An 18,666-nucleotide genomic window follows, 5' to 3' on the forward strand; every position below is an offset into this window, starting at 1 on the left:
CTGTTTTGCATTTGATTCAAGATAAGACAAAATAAAATGAATCGTTAAGGTACTGAGCTGTAGAGGAACATTCATGCCAATACTCTCGACGTTTTAGCCTGACTGAACATATCAGCCCACTTATAAAGACTGAAGTGATTCCAGTGACGCATTCCTGACACTGACAGTCACACTGTGTCCAGACTAACGCAGCCTTTCTCTTCCGCTAGGTCAAGGATATCTACATCCACAGCGAAATGTTTTCAATACAGAACGGACTCCTGACACCGACGTTAAAGGCAAAGAGACCAGAACTGAGAGAGTTCTTTAAGGAGAAAATAGAGCAGCTGTACGCCAACATCTCGATGTAAATGAAACATGCACATGCCCTGGTTTCAGAGACTATTAGCAATATTGCTGTATATAAACCACTTGTCCTTAACTCTTCATTTATAAAAGAAAACACACAAATGCACAGCATACAACTGTGAACAAAGAAAGAAGAAAAATCTGGTTCTATTTTTAACTTCTGAAGTCAGCGATGGCGTTATCTTACGAGCAACTTTCTCTCTGGAACCCGAATGTGGTACAGTATAGCTAAGACCAAATTTGATTTATCCCCAACAACAACTTGTGCTCTGACCATTTTTTTTTTTAAGTTGGGTGATTTTTTTTTTTTTGTGCACACCAAAAAACATGATTTTGATACGTACATCAAAATGAATCTATTAATCCACTCAATTTAAAACATGAGTGTAGACGGAGGCTGAAGGACTTGCACTAATAGCAGGCCCCAGGCTGGCTTGGCCAAAGACAAATTCTGGGTTATAGGTTCACGGTAAAAGGCACTGCAGTCTCTTACACTGCAATTCTAATACACTTAAGATCTTCAAGCTCCACTGAATAATGAAACCAGAAAGGTTCTACTCAAATTAAAATCTGGGTTAATGAAGACCTTTCTTATAACTGAGATTCGCACAACCCGAAAGTATTTCCATTCAATTAATATAAAAATGGAAGAAATGTTCAGCAAACATACTGAAAAGGTCTTCTAAGTGTAGGGAGAAGTGTGATTTCAAGTGTATCAGTAATATATGCAGCTGGCAATAAGCAAAATATTTCCTGATATCACATGATAACAGCACTAGGAATGGATGGGAGTTATGTAACGTAAAATAAAGATACATTCTGAAAAAAGATACATGATCTTAATTTATTCTTTGCACCTCTTCAGGAGGTGTAACAGTATCTACGTAAAACTTGAAGTGAGTGTACTATTACTAGTGTAAAGAATATGTATTTTAACATGGGGGTGTGTTTTTTCCTATGTGTTGCTGTGGATTGAAACAATACAAATGACTCATTCAAATACATCTTGTTTCAATGGTGGTCCGCTTTTTTTTTTTTTTTACACATAGTTAAAATGTTCTCTTAAATGCAGCATACATACTGATTGCTGAAAGTTGATATCATAGTGAAGCATCAAGTAATAAGAAATAGATTTGATGTATGAATTAATCTACATCTCTCCACAATGACTGGAAGACCCCCGCCCCCGTCCCCCCGTCCCCTTGCCCCCCTATCTCTTTTGTACTGTTGTATTCTCAGTCCCTTCCACTTTCACCTTCAGATTTCAGTGGGAAGGTTACCTCTAATTAAGATGCAGATATTGTTTCTCTTACTGGACGCAGGTCAGGGACTCTCAAGGACAAAACAGCAGTAGGAATTCCATGGATTTCAATCTCTTCCAAATGATTTACTGTTGTAAAAATAGCTTGTCTGACCTATTCAATTCCATTGTCTTAATTTAAAGTTGAATAGATTAGTATCTGTTGAGGACAATTTTGTACACCAAACCTTATTTCGTTTCTCAGCAACATTTCAGAGAATGGTTGCATATTTTCATAAATGTAAATAACGAAAAATACAATGAAAACCACAGTCAGTGAACATATTTAAGGATTTGGGGGAAACAACCTAATTTCAAATTGGAAACTGTGATTACTGTAATTTAAGATCAGGGTGTTTTATACTTTCTGGTGAAATATATTATTTTCCAGCTTATTGACTTGTTTCCCTTTGGAAATCGCTTGTTGTTGTTTTTAATCAAATATTGTCCTGAGGTGTTTATTTATTTAATGTGGCACAGATTATGACGTGTAAAATAATGACCACAGAACTAAACCCTTTACTTATATTCTGTAGGTATGATTTATTTTCCATGTCAATCGTGACTTGCTTAAGTTCAGTATCTTTCAAAAAAGTAATATTGCAACTACTCTGAAACCTCTTTTTGTTTTTCTGGTGAAGTTGCTGAAATGATTTTTGAAATTAATTTCTCAGGGCTAAAGCAACATTAATCTCCCTTTCTATTCTTCACAATTAATGTATTTCAGTCCAAAGTAGGGAAGCAGTGTTGTGTGAAGGGACTGGGGATTATCAAAATCCTCTTTGAAAGAAAAATAAAACACATATCTAACATTCAATGGAAAGCACTGAAATTTATATTGAGTAAAGAATAAAATTGAGATGCCCATATTCCATATATCTGACCTTTGACACAAGGAATCAATAATTCAATAAAACATGAAACCCATGTACAGGTATGAAAACTATGTTTGTATATTGTACATTTAAGCGCACGCATGTTTGTACAGTTCTCCTGTGATATGAATGTAAAAAGAGAAGATATTGAAAGCAAGATTTGTGCATGGCAAACTAAGCCCAGCCTTTAAACATGTTTCTGGGTGCCAGGTGACATGCTGGAAGAAAAATGAAGAAAAAAAAGGACTAAAACATCAAACTGATGAATGTATTCTTAAAAAAAGGAAAAAGCATGAAGTGCAAGATATTTAAACCAACGTGTATATAGCATCTGTAAAAATGACCAAGAGTAAATAAAATGTCTTATACATATATAGATGATTTTTTTAAATAATTTAGTTAACCACATTGCATGAAACAAAAAAGAGTTATCATTATACGTACTACAGAATGTTTTTCTTTTGTTTTATTTTTGTAATCCTCTGCAATGAAATATATTTGCAATGTCCTTATGAAAACGCTTCTAAAGTTCTATGAAGGCAACAATTCCATATGGTACAGAAGAATTCTATTCAAAACTAGTTTGCAGTGTTTTATAACACAGTTAAATGAAAGTTATGTAAGTTGGGGGGCAAAAAAAAAGAGATATTATATTTTATCTTGTGGAATGGAAATACATTTACATTTAACAGCCAAAGCTGTAATTTAATTTGTAGAGCTTACAGTTAAATAAACGTGAATCTCAAACACCTTTTCTGTCTGTTTCCTTATTGAGAAATGTATCTTTTAAATTCCTGTGTTAAAACAGCTGCATAATTTGCTGGGATTAAGTGTGTGTGTATTAGGTGAAGCTAGCATGTATGTATGTATGTATGTATGTATGTATGTATGTATGTATGTACTATGTCTATATATCTATCTGTCTGTGCACACACAGTATTTGGCTACATTTCCAATTAACTGCAGAACACTTAAACGAATTTTAGAAAACAATGCATTGAGAATTGTTTACAGAAATGTTACATTACTTCTGCAAAGAACAACCACCCCCCCTCCTAAAAAATAATGTATGCACATTGATTTAGAACAGGCACATTATAAACCGATTTTCAGGCCCATTGAAGAGCAGTGACGCCGGGCTGCAGGCTCCACCAGGGGGCGCAGCTCTGAGGTCATGACCCCGCAGAGCGGCGCTCAGTCCTGCTGCTGTGGTCCTGGAGCGGACGTGAGTGACGATTGCTTCGATTCATACACATTAAAATCTATATTTAACATCGTTCATATATATATATATGTATGTATATGTGTGTGTGTGTTTAAACTAAAGTGAGAGACGTTTTTTATTTAATTATCATAACTGTCGAAAACAGCCAATGATATTTCCATTTTTATTTCATCAGTAACACCTATTATTATTATTAATATTATTATTGATATGATTATGATTATAAACAACTATTATTTACATGTATGCAATGTGTCTAATTTGAACAATTGTAGCTACACGTGATGCATTACTTTACTGAACTAAATGCCATCTTGCGCACCTACGTCCATGTGCCGCTAAACGGCAAACATTTCATCTACCGCAAAAATATAATAATTATAAAAACAATCTTCCGTCGGACCAATTAGTGCGTTTTTAGATTAAAATGAATAAAAACACGTGGACCCAAGTTGTAGGATAGAAATGAGTAACTTGATTACATCGCAGATTTACCGCTTTTAACATGAATTCTGCACAAGTTACATTGCTGTGTATCCCAGAAAAACAACACATGGTGTCAGGGAGATTATATGTTTCATCATTACAGAACAAAATGGTAAAGAAGCAGAAACTGCGCGACATGGCAGGGAATCAGTCGCCCCGCCTGGGCAGATCCTCCTCCAGCAGAGGGCTGTGGTCCACACCTGCCCCTCAGAGGACAAGTAGGTCTCCTGTCCCGCACTGCTGCACTGGGTTTCTTTTCTAAACAGCCTCTTCAATGTCAGTTTGAAATGGGTAGATGTCTCTGTTATGACATTAGTATTAGTTGTACCTCTGATAGACGTGTCTGTATTATCAGCATGTGTCCAATGTGGAGTGCTTGTGCGTTGCAGGCAGGTGATTCTGTGTCGAGCAGTGTTTCTACAGGATGAAAATCGGGTAAGACCCTGGACTAACACGGTCCCGTTGCATTGTTCTTCCTCAGAGCGACAGAGGGTTTTCCAAGTGAACCTGCCCGATGCGAAGGGCAGCCTACACCTCACCCCCATCAACGAGTCCCCCTCATCTCCGCAGGAGTGGGTATATCTAGCTTGATAAGACGGGCGTACTGCAGCCCTTCAGTGCCTGGAGAGGTAGCTGATCTGATGAGCCGGTAGCAAGTGTTGGAACTTGAGGGAGAGCTTTTCAAAGTTTACATCCTTACTCCTTTTGCCTACTGTAAACTTAGTCTTCTCTTTTTCTTACATGCACTGTGTAATACCTGCAAACTAAATGGCTCAGACATGTTTTCATTGGACATAGAGAGGATTCAATTATTTTAAGGTGTCTTTGGTTGAGTTTTTAGTGTCCTTGGCTGTTAAACTCACATTCATTTGTTGTTCATAAAGTTGTGAGCACAACGACTTGTATCCAAATAACTGCATTTCCAGATTCATCGTGCAAACTGACAAACCCAGAGGGCTGGCAAGCGTCTCAGTGCAGAAAGTAGGTTCTTTTCGTAGCCTTGGTCACGTTGTTTCCTTAAACTAGCGGTGGTGTTATTTTTACTGTCGGTATATACAGCTCTGGAAAAAAGTGAGACCACTCCAAGTTCAGAAATCAATGTTAAGTGCTCTCTCAATTTTCTCCAGAGCTGTAGAGAGCAAATGCAAAACTAATTGTGAAATTACTCCTTTTATTGTTTTATTTTCTTGGTAGAAATAATACTTTTGAATTAAAAAGCTCCCGTCTTAGTTTGAAAGGTAATGTTTTGATAGTGTACTGCTTCCGATCCTCCTCTTTAAGTTTTACTCTATAGAGTCCATGGTAGTTATCTTTTCTTTGCAAAAATCACACAGAGTAGAGCTTTTTATATTCTGTATTTCAGGAGTCGACTTACAGCAGCTGTGCAAGTGGCTCTGTAAATAGCGACAGTACCTCAGGTATGCGTTCCTGTGAGAATGATCATATAGTATTAGGATTATCAAGTGCTTAAATAATTGGGATATATTTGTATTTTAGTCTCGCACACTCAAGGTATTCTCTCTAACTGACTGCTGGTCGTTTGCTGTCATTGCGTGCAGTGTTGAGGTAATGCTGTTTGCTTTCCTAGATACCGTGTAATGTTTTTTCTTTGCCGGATGACAGAAATGATTCTGCCATCTGGAGTGTCCACCTTTTTCCTTGCTTGCATGGATTCTGATTTGCCTGACATGCCATCCTTGTCAGACTCTTCAGAGAGCAGCCTCTCTTCACCAGAAGTCTTTCGTAAAAGTGACTGCCTTGGTATGTACTCCTGCGCAATTAATTTGGGGCAGGGCAAAACCCTCCCAGCCAAAAAAAGAGGAAACATCAGCCCGTGCCTGGTTTAATTACAACACATAGAGAGGACACTGGATGTTCTTGTATACAGTTATATTAATTTCCTTGTTGCTACACTTTATCTGTATGTGAAATTGGGAAAGCAGCGAGCCTTGTTTCTTGTATTGCATCTCCTCATAATATGAAAGCATGTTGAATATTTTTGGGCTTTGCAGAAGAGGCATTTGACTTCCTTGATGAAGATGAATATACCTGTGAAGAGATCAGGAACTCTACCCTTCTTGACACCAGTCATGCGGTTGATATAAATATGAAGCAGCCCCTCAACCTGTCTGACATCTTAGGTAACTGCTTCAGTATGACCTCCCTGTGCGATGCTGGTACAAGGAATAGAGCAAATTGTCATCATCTCCAGTATTCATTGTTACATTGAACATAAGTACTACACTGTTCCATATCAACTCTAGTTTCTATGACAGAAATGTACACCTCAAATAATGTCCCCAACACTTCTAACAGTATACTGGTATAAAGTGGCAAGCGGTGGAAGAATCATAACGTAGATGTGTTTACTTTTGCTCTGCTTTTAATTTTAGATTTTTCATGTACATTTTTACTTGTAATTCCAATTCGTCCCGTTGCCAGATAGCTTCCTAGTATGTGGCTGATGCTTGTGGGTAGTTCATGTGTGTTGTAATGTGGACAGACCTCACTTCAAGTGTTTAATGTCATTTAATCTCTGTAGAGTTGTCGGAGGAGAATAATGAAGACATTCAGACCAGGTACAGTTGTTTTGTTTGTGTTTTTTGTGTTTATGTGTTTATTTGGAAAGGTTCTCAAGAAACAGACCAAAGATTCAAAGAGAACCTAGACTCGTCTCTGTACTACCTGGTATTTTCCTCAAGAAATCGATTTTTACTTGTACAAGTGTTTGATTTTGCTTTATTATGACACATCCCAAAATGGTGAATTGCCAGTCTGTATCTATATCTATAATCTATGTATCTATATGTATGTTTCTTTTTTATTTAATTTTAAAGCATATAGGCAAGCATTCTATCTAAACAAGATAGGCTCTTTGATTTCTTACCAGATTGTATAGCATTTTTGTGAGCTCTTGATTAAAAGTGTAAAGCCATACTTGACAGTTCCTGCGTTTACTTACATGGTTGGTTATTAAGAAGTATTGACTATCTTTGTGAAAATACTTAAGCTCATCCTTTGATGAGTGTTTCACTTTTCACATTTCCAATATTTTTCCATTTTTACAATTCATATCAGTGTGTACATAGTTCTCATAGATACAGTTTTTTTCATTATAATTCTGTTCTTTGATTGTACAGAATGTCTTTGAATTTGTTTGATACCCCTTTGTAATTGTTTTAGAAATGCGATGCCAGGAACAACAAAAGCATCTTCAGTTACCTGTGCAACTTCAGTGTCTGGTATTTATGATTCCACACTTCATTTAATTCTAGCAGTTCAACAAATGGATGTGTAATACTGCAGTATTTGGCTTATTTGCTTGTGTTGTGTTTTATGAAATCTGAAAAATAAAAAGTTAAAATTAAATGGATTTGCACTAACTGTTTCTGAAAAGTGACTGTTCGTCTACAGGAAAAATTGTCACAAATTTTTATGTGACGCAAGAGATAACTCGAGAATCCCGAATAACTGTTGAAGTTCCTATCCCATTTAAACAACCCAAAAAGGTACGTATACTTACACTAATAATGGCGCACTATTTAATTTGGGTTTATGGTCCTCTTTTTTTAATATATAGAAATGGTAATTTCTGAATCTGCATTTCATGGAATATTTTAGTTTTTTTTTTTTAAGTATTATCATTTGTAATGTTTGTTTATAAAAGTGTGCAAAAATGATATACTTTTATTAAGGAATTGAATGAGTGTATAGATTGCCAAGTAATAATGGTTATAAACTGTGGGTGTGAGAATATAAGTAAGTTGCTCCCTTTAGTTCTGTATATATACGTTCTGCACTTGTGTTTAAATTTCTTTAAAGAGACAAGCATTCCGACCTGTCAAGTGTCGAAAGAAGGTCACTTTCAAGGAATCTGTAATAATGGAAAAGACTTTCCAAAGCCCTGGAATGAGCTGTGACACTAAAGTTACAACCAAGCAAGTCATTGAAAAGGTGATGTCTGTTTGTGAACCTGAGAAGATAGCGGCTTCTGAAGGACAGAAGAAGGACAGCTGGCAGACTGTTCCAGAGAAGGCAAATGATGGAGAGGAGAGAAGAGAAGCTGAGAAAAGAGAGAAGGGAAGAAGCACAAGCAGACATTTTCCCAGTTCCTTAAAGGCAGCTGAATATGTGAGGCCCTCATCAAAGTCTGAACCTCACAGTGTAAATCTTCCAGAGCGTCAAAGCAAATACTTCTCCAAGAGACACAGTCCATCCCCTGTAAGTTTCTTTCATAAATCAACAACAGACTCTCATTTTTCTTCTGTGCTATGTTGTTGATTGGACCGTGCACCCCACTTGAAACAGATGCACGACTTTGGATGATGTAGTCTCTTTCCTTTGAATTGGCCATAAGACCTTTAAAAGGGATGGAAGAAATATTAGATTTATATTGAATTACTATTATTATTTGTTCTTATCAGAGAGAAATCAACGGTGTGTCAGTAAATGAAGAGGAATACATGACCCGAGTGCCTTGGACTGTTCATCGCATCAAACCATTCCTAATGAAGGTTGGACAGATCTGATTGCTTCTGATGCTTCCTAACAGCAGACTAATGCCTAGTTTACATTCATATGAAATTACTATCCTGCTATCCGTCCATGTCACTGAAACGCGTGGTAGGGGTGGACAGGAATTAGGTTTAGGCTAGGAGCTGGTATTAGGAGGTGACAAAGTCAGTAGGTTTTTTAACTGTCTCATGTGAGCCTGGAATGAGGTTTAAGATACCCACCCGACTAGTTGCCCTAGAAAAAGCCAGAACCCCCACCCTAACCAACACAAGATTGATGGTCTGCCCAATCAGCTTAACATTTTAGTTAACCCAGTAGAAACGCATTCTCAAACTTAATAGAAGCCTACATTTACATGGAAGCCTAAGACAGCCCAGACCCAAATCAAAGCTATACGCTTCAACTTTCTAAGGCGTCCATTCAAGTTTTACTCTTAACCAACCTAAACATAACTTTGACTATTTGTACCAAAGATCTCCTAATTATATTTGACCTCAACCATTCGTAAGTCCCAGTATTAACCTTAACCTTGGACCAGCACTTTTGAAATTTGAGATGTCATTCACAGTTCTGCCGCATTGACTCAAGTGCATCATATTAATTCCCACCTTTAAATCTGATCAAAACAAATATATTATGTTGCAACTTATTAATACAGCACTGGACATGTTTCAAAACTGAGTAAAAATATATGCTGGTGCTCTTTGAATTCCAGTAGAGGGCAATACTGCCCTGAGAAGACTTCTCGTCTTTCTTGTCATCAATATAATTTTATATATTTCTGCTACAGGAACTCTGTACATTGGACAGACAGTATAAGAACATCTGTAGCCATTATTTGATTAATTATTACTTGAGATCCATTTGAGATATGTTCAGAGGTGTAGTAATAACAATGAAACTAACTGAAAGTATATGGTCTTGTTCATGAAGGTCCCATTTCGGGAGGAGGAAGTGGAGATTAATTGGTTAACCGTCACCACCGATCCATCCAAGTTCCTGGAGAGGATGGGCATTAAAGAGTCAGAGGTTACACGGGATGAAACGGGTACATGTCTGTATATGTGTTTATAGATTGTATGCATGCCATATTAGCAGAGACATTGGCACAAGCCTCCCCCACCAGTAGTGGATTGTAGCAGTGCCCCTCGTGCTACATAGAGGGCATGTGTGGTGAAGTAGCCGACATAAAGGCAATTGGGAGCTGGTGACAGCCACTTCCTGTCCATATGGCATATCGGAGCTGTTAATTTCAAATGGTATTCGGTTGCCACATTTGTCGTCATCATTTGCTAAAGATTTGTTTTAGTCCAGTGGGGGGAATACTGGATGGGGTGGTGTAGATCAGTCTAATGAATTTTACGGACTTGGATTATGCAAACGGGGGAACAGGGAAACCAGAAGTCTGGCCTTTATCTAGGATAGCAACAGCCACTTCTAGGACTGCTAAGGCAAAGGTTGGTCTATTAAAGAACAACTGTTTTTTATGTCCACAGATACTTTTGGTAATATTGTGTGTACTAAACAGACTATAGTAATTATTATATACTTTGAAAATTTAATAGTGTAACAATTAATCTTAACACATCTTCTCATTGTGCTTTTTTTGACTGCTGCTTTGTATGTAGTTCTGAAAACAGTTCATGGCAGTCCAAGGTTACTGAAATATGAGAAAGTTAACCAAGTTCACAGTTTGAGTTAAAAAGTCATAATTGCACCTCATCAGAAAACACACTTTTTAAATCTTAGTCTTCTTTCTTTTCAGGTACTCATCTGCCTTACAGATATTTCCCACCAGGTCCAGATACCAAAGGCTTTATTCATAAATGTGAAAGAATCGATCTGAATGGAATGAAATTTAAAGATTAGCACTTTGGATGGATATGATGGTTTAGTTTTTGTTGTATTTAGCTCACATGTAAGTTCTTGTTTATCTGTTAAAAATGTGTAAAATATGGATGTAAATGTATATAATTAATAACAATGGAAATGAATGTAAATAGAATTGATACATGTTGAAAAAAGGGACAAATCTGAGTGTAAACCTTGAATAAATTGTTGCTTTCAAAATAAATCGAAAAATGTTTGTAGAATTACCAAATAACTATTTGAACTAGATAGTATTTCTGGGTTAATTGCTGTTATATAATGCAGTGAAACTATACTTCTTGCAGTGTTTGATATGTAGGTCTTTAAAGAGATTTGCTGCATACATAGATTAATACACGCATGTATAATGTAACATAAAGTATTACATTATTCCGTTTAGGTAGCTTGCTTTTCACAGATTACTGCACAGTTAGTGTGTAACCCAGCTGCACGCCAAAACATCAACACAGCAATTCCTCTGACCACGTGGTGCAATGCCATAAATAACAGCCAATCCCGTGGCTTAAAATCGCGGGGCTGTTGTTTTGTCCAATCAGAAAATCCAGCCGTGTTTCCTGGCAGTTTGCGTGACTAATGCCTGTCATATGACTGTGACACAAATGGAGTTAGTTTCAAGGAACTAGGTGTGTGTGTGGATTGGCAAGAAAGATACATTTTGTACCAAAAACATTTGGTACAAAATGCCTCCGACGTTGTTTCAAAAACTTTTTAATAAAAGAAATGCTTGCTCGCCGCCCCCGAAGTGCAGTAAAGAGGAGCAGACCTTCAGGTACGTGATATTAAACGCTTCATTATCTGAGGTTTCGTAGTATGGCTGCGCTGGCTGCAGATAACGTGAGTCCAGCGTGGTTTTGTTGTTGTGTCGTGTCAGGGTCCTGGTAATCGCAAAGTGAGCCGTTTGTCTTTTGGTTCAGTGCTTTATTCGTGGACATATTGACTATAATATAAGACAGTCTGTGTGAAGGTATATTTTGCGTTCATTTGTGTTTACATTTAAGTTTACTTTGGGGGCAGTCGTGTGTGTCTGGAAGGTGGTGCTGCCGTCCGCGAGTGTGTAATGTAGGCTAATTAGCGGCTGTGATCTCATTTAAGGCGGAAAACAACGACGATTGAGCGAGATGTGGTAAATCCACGCACGTTTGAGAAAGCAGCCTTGGTGTTTTGTTGATAGGACCGTGAGGATGACTACCCGAGGGCTGTGGGCTGTCCCTGCTGCGCGCTTCAGGCTGGGCTCAGGGTTGAGTTGAGCTCGACGGGCTTCGTCATAGTGATTTGTGTCGCCTGGTTGTTGACGGGCTGCGGTGTATTGCAGATCTCTGATGCCAGTGCACATTTTTCAATGCTAGGATGGCCTGTGCATATCTATATCATGCTTAAAATTGAGCCTTTGGTTTGGGAAACTGCAAGGAATGCGTTTCCTTTGCATTGTACATCATGTTTTTGTTTTTTTCTTTTTGCTCTGTGTCAATCATCAATCACAAGACAAGTTGCCTAACGCAACCGCTGTCAGACTACCTTTTTTTGAGGTTATGCTTCCTGGAGACTTGCAAGATGTGTTTCTAGTCTGTTGTACTGACTGTCTGTGTGTGTTTTACCTATAGTTCTGGTCTGTATTTGGGATCTCGTAGTAAAGGTGAATGCTGATTTAAACATGTGGTAAATGGTATTTTGTGGGGTTTAAAATGTAGGCTCGTACAGGATCCGCCTGGACTCTTCACATGGCTCACAGTTAATGCCACTACAACAGAATTGATTATTTATGTTGCTTTTATTGTATTTGTTTTGTACATTTTTTGGCTACCTGCAATTTTATGTTAGGATTTAAGATAACATTTTATGTTTCACAATTAACATTCAGTAAATGCTCAATAAAACATTTACTAGTATGGGGGATGACATGTCATAGCTGACTTTTAATTTCACTTTGTCACAGTTTCCTGGTAAGGTAAGAGACATGTTTGTCTTGCTGCCTTGTGTAATGTGAACTGGCTGCTATGTACTGTAGGTAGTAAACTACTATTCACAAACACGTGCAATGTGCCCTTAATAAATGCCTCTCACCCCTGCATTTCTGTAGCTAAACAATCCTTTGTCATAAAACCTACAGCGGACCAGAGATATTTTAAATGCAATAAACTGTATTCTCAACGTCAGCTACATTGCAGCCTTCGTCATTCAGTCCAGGTTATAATCCACCCCTGACCCTGAAGCCTGAACATTTTTCCTGGCAGTAACACACCGTTTCATACAGCACTATTGAAATCCTCACAGCTTCTAAAATATTCCTTGCTAAATGTATCTGAACATACTTCACATACACACAGGGATAAGACTCCTCCTCCCACAGCATGAATTTAAAGTTTGAGAATTTATATCAAATTGTTTGAGTGTAAAGAGAAAAGGGGTGGGTGTTTTTATTTTTATCTTTATAAGTACTTGATTTTACCGTAAATGAAACTTAATGCTTTCCATTCCTGCCTTGAATGAATGGTGTGTTGTCAAAAGGGTCTTTCCCTTTTATTAAATTTATACGTAAGATATTTTTGTTGCTGTAATGAGGGCTGCTGTGTCCCCAAACTTTATACATTTTTTTGTTTGTTTTGTTTTTAAGGAAGTTTTGTGAATTCATTACCACATGAATTCACAAGAAAAATGAGTTCTGCAAAAAACTTAATTTCGTAAGAGGTAGTTTGTAGATGTTCCTTTATAGATTGGATTAAAGAATTGTTCTTGCAACCCGAATGCTCTTTTGACCTTTCAGAGTTGCGATTGATAATCCTGCATAGTTTCTTTTGCATAATCTACTAAGAAAACCACATTTAAGAGTTTGATACAGAATATGTTACACTGTTTCCACAAAATAGGGCCTATATTGTAGGTCTTTGAAATGTTCATGTAGCCTATCCATTTTTCTCCACATTAAACAAAATAGTACCAAGGCCTGAAAATCATTTAAGGAAAATGTAATTCTCATGAATACCAGGGATGACCTACTAACAGAACCTGAAACATGCATCTGCATTTATTTATACATGCGTAACCCAGGGCATTAATCTACTCGGCTTAGGGAGGAGAGTTTGCATTTGTTTAATTTTTCAAGTCATTGCGAATTGTGCAGTGAAGTCATAGAAGGTGTGAGTACCTTGATCCTCTCTGGCTGGTCATCCATAAGTTGAGTCACGCCTTCATTATTTATAAATTAGATTTGTTTTTACTCTTTATTCTTCAGTGAAATTTAACAAAAGGTATATCGGACTGAGAGATACAAATGTATCATGTATAACTGAGTGTCTGACGTTATTGGTTGTGGACTCCTAGTCTTAGGTTGTAATTTTGAATGTCATACCAAAACCTTTGCTTACAATATAGCATTCCCTATATAGTAGTTGTTTCTTTCTTGAGTTGTTTAAAACCATTGATAGTTGTTGTGTATTTCCTTTCCATACCTTTGAAAAGTGAAAGTCATTTCCCATTCCCGTAAAGCTATAGTTTAGATAATGGTGCCCTCTAAAGAAAATTAAAAGGTTTATGATCTTAAGAGAAGACGTAAAATCTCTACACAGTCTTGGGGACTTTGTCCATTTGTACTGTAGCCCTGTTTATGTGCCTTCATTCCTATACATGTGCTGTGACTGTGCAGTTGCTCATCAGACCAATGTTTAACTGTTAAGTCAGCCTGTCATCAAGTTCTGATGGGAGCTATTCTGAGTTGGTTAGACACTTCTCAGAACTACTGGCTTACAATAAAGCTGACCTTAAAACAACACCTGATTTTCCTTTTTGCTTATTATTTTTTTTCCTGTAGGAAAGGTGCTTTATGCATTTGCTTAAATATATATTTTTAAATCATTCATTCAGTTTATCTATGCAATTGCTATTTGAATGAATCTTATTGAATCTGAATTAGCATAGTAGGAGCACACTGATCCTCACTATGCTGTGTGTTGATAAGTGAATATACAGCTTTTTCTGTACATATTCCAATGTAGTGTATATTGTGTAAGAATAGCAGTACATAACTATGTTTTAGTGCAATTTTAATGTTTAGTGTAGTGTAATCTATTTACCTAGTTCTACGCTTTGTAAATGAAGCTGGAATGTGTTTTTCTAGTATTTGTTTGTCTCCGACATTGGCAGACACTAAAGCACCTGTAAATGAGCTTGTGGTATCAGTGCTGTTGGAGTTTATCCATGGCTGTACACAGCCCTAATTTAGGAATATCCCTAAATGAACTTGTAACAGGATAACATTTGATGCCCTGGCTGTGATGATTTCCCATGATTAGTGGAAGCTGTTCTAAAAGCCGGTTTGCATCCTTTGAAAGCAACGAGCACGTTGTCTGAACCGACGGCAAAAATTAGCCTTCATAAAATAGGTGATTTGCACAGGTATTTCTCATTTGTGTATTTATAAAGAATGCACGATGGAAAATGTCTGATTATTGTCATTTCCGATCCTGTCTAGTTGAAGCATGCATGCTAATGTTTGATGAACGTATCCAGATTAACTTATTAACTTGATTAACGTAATAATTATTATAATAAATGTAAACAAATGGTGCAAATATTGTATTTATGAAAGAGAATGGCATGAATAGTTCAAGGTACTGGTACGCTGCTTGTAGTATACATACCCCTTAGTTCTCAACATTGGAGGGTAATGGAATCTTTCTAGCATCATCTGCTTGTTTGTTTACAGTACCTGTGTCTGGGAGGGTGCATAGTAGTGTAATGTTGTTACTCAGGTTACCTGTCGGAATCAGATTGAGGTGAAATGTCCAAGCTGACTGGATGGGATGGATCGCCTGCTTTTGAAACATTGTGACACATTGTAATTGGATAATCTCAGGGAAAGAAACAACAAAAAAAACTGTTTACTTAATGTACCCTCCACACCACAATGTGACTCCATCATGTGATGCAAAGATTAAAAACATAAGCAACAGTGATGTGTTTATCAAGCAAAATACTTGTGTATACACTATATAACCTGCCTTCCATCAGTTTATTCTCAATGTTTCAGCTGCTGTTATTTACACAGGTCATGTTGAGATTATCACTAATCAGAAAACAATGTATTTGTCCTTTGTGTCCCTTTTAAGTCTATATCAGTTGCTGAAGGTTAATCTTAAATCCGTTTTATCCTTGAAGATTGTCTACCTAACCTCATATGGTGGCAATCCTGTGCCCCTGTCAAAGTAATTCAGATTTTACTGTTTATGCTCTCAGAATTCATATAGCTTCATTATGAGATATGCTACTTCTATTATGAATATTATGAATATCTTTCCCTCTGTGTGTATAGTAGCTATCTGGGTGTAACTCTTTTGCATTATGTGAATCATAACAGGAAGAGCTGTATGAAGGAGTGGTCATTCATAACACCTTAACCATAAAACAAACCCCAAAACCACAAGGTATGGCTTTTAGCCTTTGTAGCATGGTTTGTATTGTTATTGGCCTGTTTATTTGCCTCCATACTACACATCCTAATTGCTTCTCATCGGCAGGATAATGTGCTGATTGTCTTGTGGGCTACTCTAGTGCCTACCCAGCTCCCTCTTGAGACACTGTATCTGTAGGTTCACAACTTCATCATTTGTGAGCGGTGGCCTTCACAGTGAGCATGGCAGTAATCTGTGTGGTCCCTCTGATAGTCCTGTCATCTGCTTTAGTGTACGTTGTACCCACATGTTGGCATTCCTAGGAGAGATTGGGAGAGACGCAGGTTGTACATCACCCTACGATTCCACATTTCAACTCTGCTCTTTACACTGCTATGCTCTGTGGTGCGTCTCTCCTTTGCACTTGTATAAATACATCACATAACGGTATGCCAAAGTCACAGCCTGAAACTACCCCAATGAACAAGACGGGTGGGCTATGAAAAGAAAAGGCACACAGATGCAATGAAAGGATTTAGGAAATTGCTGAATAGAAACACTTCTTAAAAAATCAAATATGTGTTTAGATAGTGAAGATTTAAGTGTGGTTTCAGGTCCTGTAAATTAGCTCAATAACAGTACTTTTTTTTTTTTTCAATTGAGATTACATATTAAATAATGTTATCTGAATTGAAAAAAAAAAACATGTACTTTGTTATTGAGCCAGAATCAGTGTCTTTGCTTCACTCCTCTAACAAAATGTGACATCATAATCTAGTATTTTCCCCTTTCCAACCTTTTCGTTTCTAGGAAAGTTTTTGTCGTGCTATTTCTGACCATCATATCACTGAAGCGTGCCATTATGTTATGGCAGTAAAATTCTAATGATGAATCTGCCCATTTTAAACCATAAAATACAGTTCAAGAATACAGGTCTCATACAAAGATGACGTTCAGGACTTTATAACAAATTTGGCACCTATGCAATGTTGGGTCATACAAACAGGAAACAATTTGCTATCTTCATAAACATGCACTGTAGGCCAAGGGCTAGACCATGCTAACAGTAGTAGCATTTACTGTAACAAAGATGAGAAACACCCCAGTGCAGGGCTGTGATGACTCAGGAGAGCAGGTCTGGAAAGGGAGTGTTTCTCTGCGTATGAGGTATGGTGGGCGAGTTTCAGGGCAGTCCTGTGCCACTGACTGTTTCAGATCACATGCTGTCACTTGGTGCCTGTTTGTTTTTGCTTGCCTGGTCCCACTTGTCAGCAACAGTCACTGCAGACCACTTAGTGTTTAAAGAATGCTTCATATTAGTATTACGTTATGTATTTCTTACATATTTTAACCGTTAATCTGTCTTTGGCATAGTGAAGAAGGGTCGCTTTCTGTCCCTTGGCATCTACTAGATCTGTAATTAGTCCAGACGAATGTTGAGCGAGGGTGTTCTCTGCCAGAGACGCAGTTGCTGGGGGGGCTGTGGCCAGGAGGGTGAGCGAGTGTCGACTTTCGCTGAGAAGAAAGCATGATTAGACTATTTTGGCACCGAATGGCAGGGCTTAATTTTCAAATCAGAATTAGACGGGAGGGATGGTTCGTGACCAGGAATTTTGCACTGGAAAAATACTAACTTTGCCTGGAAAACAAACAAACAGGGCACTGCCTTTTTATGTTTATTTTTGGGCGATTCAGCCCCAGACCACCCACACCCATCTCCTTCTCTGGCTGTGCAGGATGTACTGAATGGAAAGCAGATATGAAGAGAGATTTGCCTCTATAACTACAGAGTTTAAGGCTTATTCAAGATAGCCCTCCCTTGTCCTCCTCCTTTGTCAACTGGATACGGCACGGTATACATGGGAGCATGGAAATTCCTTTGTCCGAGTCATGTCCACTGCTCTCTGGATGTCACCTGACAGTCTCATGTTTTTGGATGAATTTAGTTCATAGCTATTATTAGCTAGCAGTGGAGAGTGTTTGAAGAGAGGGGCTTGTTGAGATTGGGAAAAGACTGGCAGATGAACAATGATGCCCAGGTATCCTGTAAATTTAAGCAAGGTTGTTGCTTGTTTAAATTTTAAATAAATATCTTGGTGTTGGTAAAATATCTGATTGTTTATAACAACTGTGTAGTGAGATGTTTAAAGGAAGGAATTTAGAGGAACAATATATAGGGAAGCAATGTTTTTTGGTACTAGTATGTACAATTTCAGTATCGCTGTCATTGCTATTTACTGCACTGTTCTATTGTTAAACAGAATCCATTAGGTTTGATTGAATCAGATGTTGAACTACTTACTGTGTATTAAAGTCTATAAGCAAACTTTTCAGGGCACAAAATGTCTTATTTATTTTTTGACTTTAAGATCTGATGATTTGACGGATATTCAATGGTTGGTCTGTGCATCCTATCCTGAAAGTGTCGATAGCCTTTCTGGAACACAAAATCACTTTTACTTTAAGTTTTAAGGTTTACCTGTCCATAGTTCAGTGTCTTCTGTCTTTGTGATTCACTTTTTTTCATGCACTTTAAAGATTTTATTTTGATAAGCTTATTGGAATGTAATTGTTTCAAGGTACGTAGACTGAAATAAGAAATCCTGAGGAATAATAGTACTTCAACAGAAGCATAAAAATATC

General features: G+C 37.5%; 3 protein-coding genes across 9 annotated transcripts in view; all 3 read left to right on the plus strand.

The window, feature by feature from the left end:
* Positions 1-3,272, plus strand: part of acsl6 (acyl-CoA synthetase long chain family member 6) — a 70,770-nt gene extending 67,498 nt beyond the window's left edge. For all 6 annotated transcript variants that reach the window (XM_066716878.1, XM_066716882.1, XM_066716879.1 and 3 more), the window contains one exon: positions 210-3,272. In XM_066716878.1, the coding sequence (XP_066572975.1) occupies positions 210-350 (141 nt within the window). In that variant the 3' untranslated portion in view covers positions 351-3,272. The remainder of the gene's footprint in view (positions 1-209) is intronic.
* A 401-nt stretch (positions 3,273-3,673) lies between these two features.
* Positions 3,674-10,781, plus strand: LOC136762786 (uncharacterized). The gene is made up of 14 exons (XM_066716330.1): positions 3,674-3,748; positions 4,338-4,452; positions 4,716-4,806; positions 5,161-5,215; positions 5,598-5,652; positions 5,858-5,995; positions 6,247-6,375; positions 6,777-6,813; positions 7,418-7,476; positions 7,649-7,743; positions 8,057-8,455; positions 8,659-8,748; positions 9,683-9,797; positions 10,515-10,781. The coding sequence occupies exons 1-14, from the start codon at positions 3,698-3,700 to the stop codon at positions 10,616-10,618; spliced, it is 1,533 nt and encodes a 510-aa protein (XP_066572427.1). The 5' UTR covers positions 3,674-3,697; the 3' UTR covers positions 10,619-10,781.
* Positions 10,782-11,228: 447 nt separating this feature from the next.
* fnip1 (folliculin interacting protein 1) overlaps positions 11,229-18,666 on the plus strand; it is a 28,055-nt gene continuing 20,617 nt past the window's right edge. For both annotated transcript variants that reach the window (XM_066716894.1, XM_066716895.1), the window contains exon 1: positions 11,229-11,408. In XM_066716894.1, coding sequence (XP_066572991.1) covers positions 11,320-11,408 — 89 coding nt within the window. In that variant the 5' untranslated portion in view covers positions 11,229-11,319. The remainder of the gene's footprint in view (positions 11,409-18,666) is intronic.

This window comes from Amia ocellicauda, chromosome 11 (genome assembly GCF_036373705.1).
Source record: "Amia ocellicauda isolate fAmiCal2 chromosome 11, fAmiCal2.hap1, whole genome shotgun sequence".
In the NCBI taxonomy this organism is placed as follows: domain Eukaryota; kingdom Metazoa; phylum Chordata; class Actinopteri; order Amiiformes; family Amiidae; genus Amia; species Amia ocellicauda.

Coding starts and splice junctions, on each gene's coding strand:
- LOC136762786 (XM_066716330.1), top strand. CDS start 3,698: ATGACCCCGCAGAGCGGCGCTCAGTCCTGCTGCTGTGGTCCTGGAGCG. Junction 3,749..4,337: donor GCTGTGGTCCTGGAGCGGAC/GTGAGTGACGAT, acceptor TCATCATTACAG/AACAAAATGGTAAAGAAGCA. Junction 5,653..5,857: donor AAATAGCGACAGTACCTCAG/GTATGCGTTCCT, acceptor GCCGGATGACAG/AAATGATTCTGCCATCTGGA.